We start from the raw sequence: 9,472 nt of genomic DNA on the forward strand, positions 1-9,472 counted from the left end.
GATTGCCTAATTTTAATTTTGCTAAAAGAAGAAGAATCAGACAGAAAAACGCGCCTTCTCTGAATAAACATGCCTTTTTTCCCCCAACTAATTTGAATTCTTGTCCCTCAAAATTGGGGGGTGGGGGGGGTAATCCGCAATTAGGAAAATATGCACGGAGAAAAAAATTCTGATATAATTAACGAACTGTATATTAATAACACTTCTGCTGAAAATAATAATAATAATAAAAAAACATAATTTGGCTAATCAAACCTAAACATACGTTATTTAAATCATTTATTTGGTCATTTTTCCTTTCATGTGGTAACGGTTTACCAGAAATTCTGATTTCCAAAATGATAATTCTTACTGCCACTCATTTAGTAAAAAAAAAAAAAAAAAACTGAAAGTAAATTTTACCGAACAAATGGTTTATATCTCACGCTCTAAGGTATCATGATAAAATTACAAAATTTTACCACATTTACCAAAATTTATAACAAATTATAAATCCATATTTCATGTTAATTTTCTAAAATTATTCTCAAAGCGTTTCGGTAAAATTTCCGAGCATTTACTGTTCCCATGGAGACAGAAACATTGTAAATTTTACCATATTCTAGTAGTTTTAACCATACTATTTTTCTCAATGTGGTCCCATTAGTTTAGGCAGGAGAGTGATCGAAATTTTGAACCTATTTTTGCGTATTTTGCCATATTTTCATAACTAATGAAGCGAGTTAAAGCTGTTATGCACGCATTTATAAAATTTGTCTATCCTAAAATAATTCCTCGTAAAAGTTGCTTTTATAATTATTTTTTCTTTTTACTATTTAACCTATTAATAGTCGCAAATATTTCGAAATGCAAGGCATGCACATTTTGTCACCATTTTAACTATTGTAATTTTATATCATGAAATCCAAAAACTTAAAGAGAATTGGTCGAATAGTTCTTGAGAAATAAAAATGTAAAAATACGACGTCTTTGAAATTTGTTTACTCAGAAATTATTAAGATTTCGTTCAAATTTTGTATTTTGTCATTTAAAAAAAGAGGATATAAAGTACTATGAAAATTTTTATGCCTTACAATTCAAAAAAATTTTCTGACCATATTTAAACAAAAAAATAAATAATAAACGAATACATGATAAACGAATGCATTATAAATGAATTTTATAATTGTGTGCAAAAATTTTTCAATTTGCATAAAAACTTCTAGAGATATGACGAAATACGCAAGAAAATAAAATTAATATTAGGTGGTCAGAACTTCGGATCGCTCTCTTGACCAAACTATTCGGACCATATTTCCCAGATTGCGGCTACCCCCTATATTTTGGGGAACAGAAGTCTGAATCCGTCGAGAAAAAGTATTTTTATTCAGAGAAAATACGTTTTTGGATCTGATTTTGTAACTTACAATATCGTCTGGGCTAATTAATTAGCATATTTGAGGTCACCCCCTCGAATCATTAAGATGGAGTCATAGAACTTGAAGATTCGATCATTAAATCAAAAGTTATTCAGGGTAATCCGTTTATTTATTTATTTTTGCGCATTGTGCACTGTGAAAACTGTGGCTCAATATTTCTCCAAATTTATTGTTGAAAAACCCTATAAGTTATATGAAGGAACACTTTCTTTCAAAGTAACATCAAATCGAACTTTCAAATACACTGTAAAAACTGAGGTGTAATGTGTGTGAGGTGTGAGTTATGTGTTGAACAACTAAAGATTCCATGTGACCAAACACTTTATTTCTAGTTAACATCAAACTGAGCTTTCATATACACTTTAAGTAGTGTAGTTATATCCAAACATCAATGAGGAATACTTAACATCGAAAATACGTTCATTAATACCTTTCCTAGATTATTTTGAAATATTTTCACCTCCGAAAACTCCAATGTTGGCGAAAATTTAAATCATCAGCTGCCAAGTTTGCGTTGGATGTTTTAATCAAGCACGAAAAGGTTGAAGTTTGTCGCGAGTTGAAAGACATCGTTACTTAAACAAATCTATTCTATTCTACATAATAAGGTATGCATATTTCTAAATGTGTAATACGAGTAAATATAATTTTAAATAATATCTGTAAATTACATGAAATAATTTTATAGTATTTTATTTCTTTCCTCTTTTGTTTCTGTTTTGTCGATTGTGCCTTATTCAAATTTATCGTAACATTCTATTGCTGTCTGTTATAAACTATTATTTTATAAATTTGTTTGTATGCATTCTAACTTGTAGCACAGAAATAACTGTATTACTTCTAACGTTTTTCCGAAAAGATTTATCTTGTTTCAATTTGCTATTTACTATTATTGTATTGATGTAACAACGTTTTATTTTCTTAAGTATGTGAACCAATGCCTCAATGTTTCATTATAATTAACTTTAATAGACTTAAGATTCCTATTAATAGTAAAACAATAAGGAAAAGTTAACAAGTAATCTTTGGTATTTTAAAAATGATATAAGATTTCATTCATAATTTCGTTTAATCTGTGCCGAAGAATAATGCTTTGATGCGCGTCTGAAACCATATATTTTGAAGCAACGTAAAGTCAATATTCAGTTTTGATTCTCACAAACTAAATGTCGATCGCAATGGTTTGAAGGATTGATCCCAAATATGTTAATCAGTTCATGCTTACTAATAATTATGCTACAGAATTAGACACAAAAACGCACTTTCTCTGAATAAACATACCTTTTTTTACGACTGATTTGAATTTTTGAGTATCAAAACTTGAGGAATATTCTTAATCTGAAAAATATGGTTCCAATAATTTAGTCAGGAGAGTGGTCGATAGTTCGTGTCCCTTAATGTTAATTTCGCATTTTACGTATTTTGCTATATCTCAAGAATTGAGGCTATAAAACTAAAACACTTAGCACCTAATTATGAAACTCGTTTATTCGAAGAAAATTCCAAGTAAAAATAATTTTAATAGTTTTTTTATTATATTTATTATTTTATTTCATAAGGGTGTGAAAAATATTTAATTTTAAGGCAAACAATTTTCTGCACCGTTTTAAACTAAATAAGTTTAAATGCCAAATACAAAATTTTAACGAAATTGGATGAATATTTTTAGAAAATAGAATTTTTAAATATGTATTTTTTTTAATTTTTTTTTTTTTGAAATTTCATAGCTAAGAAATTATTTAACCGATTTCATTCAAATTATATATATATATATATACGTATATTTTTGTGTGCAATTTGAATTATAGGTATTTCATTTAAATTCCATTTTGTTTAACATAATTAATTTTATAATAAGTTACAGCTTAAATAATAGTCATAATAATCAATCGAGTCTCATTTTTGCGCAATTAGTAACAAATATTTCTTNATATATATACTTAAAAAAGGTGTAAAAGTTTGTAGACAATTAAGAATATCTTGAGCCCTTATTAAATAAGATGAGCTAAGATAGCTCAGTGCCAAGGCTCAGTGGTTAAGGCGCTGAATAGCCAATGTGAAGTACTGGGGGTCTATCCCCGGTGGAGGCTTGAAGCTCACCCAGCTTCAGATCCATGGGTACAACTTTTCTGGGGAGTATATAGGGGCCTGTGTGTGCACAGTGCTGTCCACATTGCAACAATCATGCCGCTGGTTACAAAATTGTTGGACCTTAAAATCTGACTCTTCTGACCTACAAATGGCTTTTGAAGAATTGCTTTTTCATTAAATATAATGATAAAAAGTTTTAAAATTATTTTTGCAGGGAACTATCCTTGACAAAACGAATTTTACAATTGTGAGCAAATTTTTTTAATCTACTTTAAAGCTTTCAGAGACATGGTTAAATGAACCGAAAGTAAAATTAACAAAAAGGGGTTCAAAATTAAAATTCCTCATTCTCGCCAACAATTCTTAATCTATCAATTAAATTTTAATATTTTTTCATCGTTAAGTTAAATTGAATTTTGAGTTTCCATATGAAAATAAGGAATTAGTATTTTAAATAAGGCTTTAGATAGTTTCAATTTGCTGTTGAGTAAAAAATCATCTTTCGATGTTATGATGTTTCGATGTTATGATGAAAAACCAAGCATGTTAACTGAATCTTGTCGACTCTTTTAGAGGGCCTCCAAGTGGCTTTGTATCCAGGGTTCCGAGATGCGTAAATCAGGCCCTACCTTCATACCATACATTAAATATTTTTGTTATCGGAAACTTCCATGTTGCGCGTTATGATTTCCTTTGTAATATTGTTTACTGTTTTCAATGTTGCTTTTCACCTGCAGAAACTGAAATTCTCCGCTAAAATATGTATATGTATTTGTAGTTGTTTAAATTTATATTTATATTTTTATTTTGGTGTTTCTGTAAACTGAATTAAATAATTTCATAATGCATAACTTCTATCCCCTCCTGCTGTGTTAAGCTTAGTTCGAATTCGTCTTAATATTCTCTCTGCTAGACGTATGGTTGATTTACAAACTCATTTAATTTGATGATTTGGTGCATGTTTGGAATTTAAATTACTGATTTTTAGTATATATATTGTCTCGTAAAAATAAATTTATTGATTCTTATGTGTATCACCTCTTACTGTTATAAATTTAAGTGTTATTAAATGACAAACATGGTGACTAGTGGTAACTGTAAACTGAATTAAATAATTCTTTAATGCCTAATTTCTATCCCCTCCTGCTGTGTTAAACTTAGTTCGAATTCGTCTTAATATTCTCTCTGCCACGCGTATGGTTGATTTACAACAAACATGGTGGTTAGTGGCGGCTACTTTACACCAAAAAGTGTAAATTAAGATTCTGAGTATTGCACAGCATCAGGAACATCCTTGAGTTTCGGTGCAGTTGAAAACTTTGTGGAAAACCATTTGGTGTAAAGTAGTTGACACAATTTTTGGTGTTCAGATACGCGAAATTTTTTTTACTGTGTATAAGATATACGATTCATTAGCAAAATAAGATATTTTTGTAACCATATTATCTCATAACGGCCATTACACATCCAAAACTTAGACATCCATATTATTTCGTAAAATATGATGTAATTCAATGTAAAAACATTGTTCTTTTTAACAATATGCCCTCTGTTGATATATTTAATTTATTAATAAAATTTTAGTTCTATCTGATTAAATCAAATACTCTAACTTGTAAATAGCGTAACAAAGAGAGACGAAATACTTAAAATGATTTATTAAACTCAAACACTTAACTGGTGTTATAATTAGAATTCAACAATGACTATCTAAAATTCAACATTTACATATCCATATTAACTGATACTGTCATTACTAGCATCTGTATCATTTATAGGATTAATGTCAAAGTTTTTGAAAGATTGTTGTATTTCATTTATAGATTTACCTTTAGTTTCTGGTAAACAAATCCAGCAAAACAAGCAGCCTAAGAGTGAGAAAATCCCATAAACCCAATAAATACCATAATCCGAAAGAAAATCTCTAAAATCATTAAAAGTTTTTGTTACTATAAACAAAAAAAGTGACGAAAACACACCCGCAATTGCCAATACTGCAGTTCTGCTATGCAATGGAACAAATTCAGGTGTCATAAGATAAGGAATCGGTCCATACCCCAGTGAAAATGAAGCCACAAAGATAATGAATCCAATGAGAGGAATCCAACCATAGATTTCTGGAGATAAATTGACATTTTCTGCCACAATGCCATTTATACCCAATATGAATAATCCTAGGGAAACAAATATTCCTGAGATAATATATAAAGTTGTACGTCCAACTTTGTCAACCAACACACTACCTATCATGGTAGCAATGACTTGCACACTAGCGATAATGATAGCTGCTATTGAAGGATCTACAGAGCTTTCCGCGTGTTCAAATATTTCTACTGTGTATGCCATTAGGGCATTGACTCCTGAAAATTGTTGAAAAAATACTAAGCCAACTGCCAGTGCAATTGGTTTATATAATTGAGGCTCTTTAAAATCATGTAATGAAACAGAATTTTGATGTTGTTCTACAACATGATCCAGTAGCTTGCTATATTCTTTATTTGAATCAATATTTTTTCCTTTCAAAAAATACGTCACTTCAATAGCCTCTTCTTTTTTACCTTTGGCAATCAACCATGCTGGAGATTCTGGCATCATGAGCATCATACAGGATGCCGATGCAACGAACAGAGCTCCTATAATAGCAAGCCATGACCATCTAAAGAATAATCCGAAAGACATTGCAATTAATACTCCAATTGTGTAAGAAACTTGGTAACATGACCCTAGTAGTCCTCGTATTTCAATTGTGGCAATTTCTATAATGTATGCTGGAATAGCCACGGAGCAAAGTCCTGAACAAAATCCAGATAGAAGTCGACCTGCATAGATCCAGGATAAGGATGGCGCATATGCTATCATTAACCAGCTTAATAGAAATGGAAAAGATACGTACATCAGTACAGCTTTTCTTCCTAGTTTCAATGAAAGATATCCTAAAAAAGAATTAAAATTTGAAATTTTAGGATAATGAATTACTTTATTATGAATTATTAGCATTCTAATTATAAACCACTTACTGCAGAAAAAAAATGTAAGGAGTTTTCTAAATTGACTTTTATGTAAAGATATATTACTTAGGTAGAGTTAGATTCACAATTTAAAACTAAAACAAACTACTTAATAATAAGTGCTACGACACTAGATTTTAAAAGTCGCAAAAAAATATATGCTATTGCTTATACTTATATTAAGTATCGTTGAGTATCGATAATTGTTAACTATTTTAATATCTTTCAAAAATTGTGGATTGCAATGGCATAATTTTAAGCGAAAAACTTAATAGAGAATCTAAAATACCGTACGCTTTATAGCTCAAATTCTGATTAGGTGACGGACTTATATTTTACATGTATCTGAATATATTGTCAAATAAAGTAAATATTCATCATCAGTTTATTTATGAAAAATATATTAAAAGTATTAAAAGCATTTTTAGAAATTTGGATTATGGATGAAAGGTAGAATAAGATAATATAATAAGATCAAGATAGATATAAAGTAGATTCAGAGTGTTATTAAGTAGATATAAAATGTTTTACAATAAATAACTGCATTTTAATATGTTATATTTAAGCAACTACTCTTGGTAGAGGATGGTAAATTTAATCCTAAAAATTATCCTAAAAAATGCTTTTGGCACAGAAAATTAAAAAAATTATACTTAAAGTATTTGTATCCAACTAAGCGATGAATAATAGTTTTGATTATCTCAAACTATAATTACAAAGCAATTTAGCTTGATGTGTAACATATGTTATTCAGAACGCAGAACGATGTGAAATATTCATGCAAATTGAAATGATCCATTAGCAGTGCAATTTTTTTCTATTAATATATACAGAAAACATCGCGGAGTCTAGCTGGGTCAAGGAAACACTAGTTACTAATCTGGTAAAGAAGCATAGATTTCAAATAATATGAATCAAAAATAGTTATTTTAACATTTCCTCGTTATTTTCGAGGAACAATTATTAAAATGTAAACATAATAGTGGTTTTCATGTTTCAAAAGGTGTAAAACTTTGCATCATGAAAATGCATCACATGTCTTAGATCACATGATGTAATGATGTTTATGAAGTAAAATGTTTTTACGATGCATACACACTTTACAAATAATAGTTCTCACACAAATTGCTGTCATAAGGACATCCTAAATTTTATTATGGTACTCATGCTTTATTGTATTTTCTTGAGTAGCTTATTTCTTTTGAGCGAAATGTTTTTGGACTCTTCTGAACAGTGATTGAAATGATTTCTTAAAAAACGTGATAGTTTATAAATGCTTAAACTAGTATTTGCTTGTTAAAAAAAGACATAAATAAAAGAATCTAAGAAGCATGTTTTAAATTAAATTTTAAGATAGCGAGTAGACTAAAATTATTAAACAAATAATTTAATATAAAAAGTAATTAATGGAACATTAAGATAAAAAATATTATATTACCAATTTAAGATAAGTTTTCAGGATGGGTTTTGCAAACTTAAAATGGTGTGAGGGACTCGACCCCTTCAAGCCCCTTAAATTTCACCCTATGTCATTACGTAATTGAAATTTATATTTATAGCAAAAATGTTATTTGTACTTTATAAAAATTTTTTATACATACCGAAAAAGATTTCATAGTTATAAGAGGTACTCGAGCCCCCTCTAGCCTATTATATTTGGCTCTATGTTGTTCTGTAATTGAACTTTATATTTATAGCAAAAATATCATTTGCACTTTACAAAAAATATTTATACATACCAAAAAAGATTTCAAAGTTACAGGAGGAACTCAAGCCCCCTCAAGCTTCTTATATTTGTTTCTAAGTCGTTCCGTAATTGAACTTTATATTTGCAGCAAAAATATCATTTGCACTTTATAAAAAAATATTTATACTTACCAAAAAGGGTTTCAAACTTATAATAGGGACTCGAGCCCCCTCCATCTTTTTATATTTGTCTCTATGTCGTTCCGTTATTGAACTTTATATTTATATCAAAAATATCATTTGCACTTTATAAAAAATATTTATACATACCAGAAAAGAAGTTTCCAAACGTAGCAGTGATACTTGGAAGACTTGCTATCCAGGTTATTTGGTTATTAGTGATATTTGGAAATCTACTACCAGGCGCTTTCATGTCAATGCTTGCTGTTGCTGAAAACACTGACATAATACCAATAGCAACGACATTAAGTAAGGCAGACATCGTAGCTAAGTGTGTGTGTAATAAATTCAACTTTTCAATCATTTTTGCCCTTATATTTCTAAGAACTTGTTACTATAATTCATCTTTTTCAATATGCATAACACCTTTTTGAATAAATATTCTTCTGTATTCAACATATTTTCGAGACATAATGAACGTGGGAAAATAAAATAAATTTTCAACTTTACTTGAAATTAAAAAAAATACAGAAGCAGAAAACTCATTCTTTTCTGATTCAATTTTCCTTAAAACATTTTTTTTAATAAAAATATCAGACATCATTTTCAATTTTAAAACTGTTATAAACAATAGTTCTGGGGAATAGTGTAAGTTTTGTTATCTTATCACCCATTTTACAGCTATCGCACAATTATTTAACACGATACTGATAAATATTATGTCATCAACTAATTATGACGGAAAATGTTAGTTAAGTTAAACTAGAAAATTAAAGGGAGAGAGGTGAGAGAAAAACAAACATTTTTTATCACCCTCGCAATGTTATATCATCCAAAAATCATTTCGCTTTATTTGTAAACACATAACTAAGAACGCACATTGCTTTCGAGCTAAAAAAAAAAAAAAAAAAAAAAAANAAAAAAAAAAAAAAAAAAAAAAAAAAAAAAAAAAAAAAAAACTTTTATAACAAGCACTAAAAAACTTTTTCGCTTTTTTCATCTGACGTATTTCATTCCTATCATTTCTCAATCGTATAGAAGGCAATGACAGCTAAAGTACCTCAAGAGTGTGGGGGGGGGGGGGGTTCT

At 29.1% G+C, this 9,472-nt stretch overlaps 2 protein-coding genes across 2 annotated transcripts in view; one reads left to right on the forward strand and one right to left on the reverse strand.

Annotated features, from left to right (window-relative positions):
* The first annotated feature begins 1,913 nt into the window (after nt 1–1,913).
* LOC107448569 (tetratricopeptide repeat protein 21B) overlaps nt 1,914–9,472 on the forward strand; it is a 96,466-nt gene continuing 88,907 nt past the window's right edge. The window contains exon 1 of the mRNA XM_071187857.1: nt 1,914–2,026. The gene's annotated coding sequence lies outside the window, so the exon portion shown is untranslated. The remainder of the gene's footprint in view (nt 2,027–9,472) is intronic.
* Nucleotides 5,146–8,777, reverse strand: LOC107448570 (facilitated trehalose transporter Tret1-2 homolog; the record flags this gene model as incomplete). Its single annotated transcript, XM_016063827.3, is given in 2 exon segments — nt 5,146–6,442; nt 8,534–8,777. Coding segments are annotated over 2 exon segments (1,410 nt in total). The 3' UTR covers nt 5,146–5,246.

Source organism: Parasteatoda tepidariorum, chromosome X1, assembly GCF_043381705.1.
Source record: "Parasteatoda tepidariorum isolate YZ-2023 chromosome X1, CAS_Ptep_4.0, whole genome shotgun sequence".
NCBI lineage: Eukaryota > Metazoa > Arthropoda > Arachnida > Araneae > Theridiidae > Parasteatoda > Parasteatoda tepidariorum.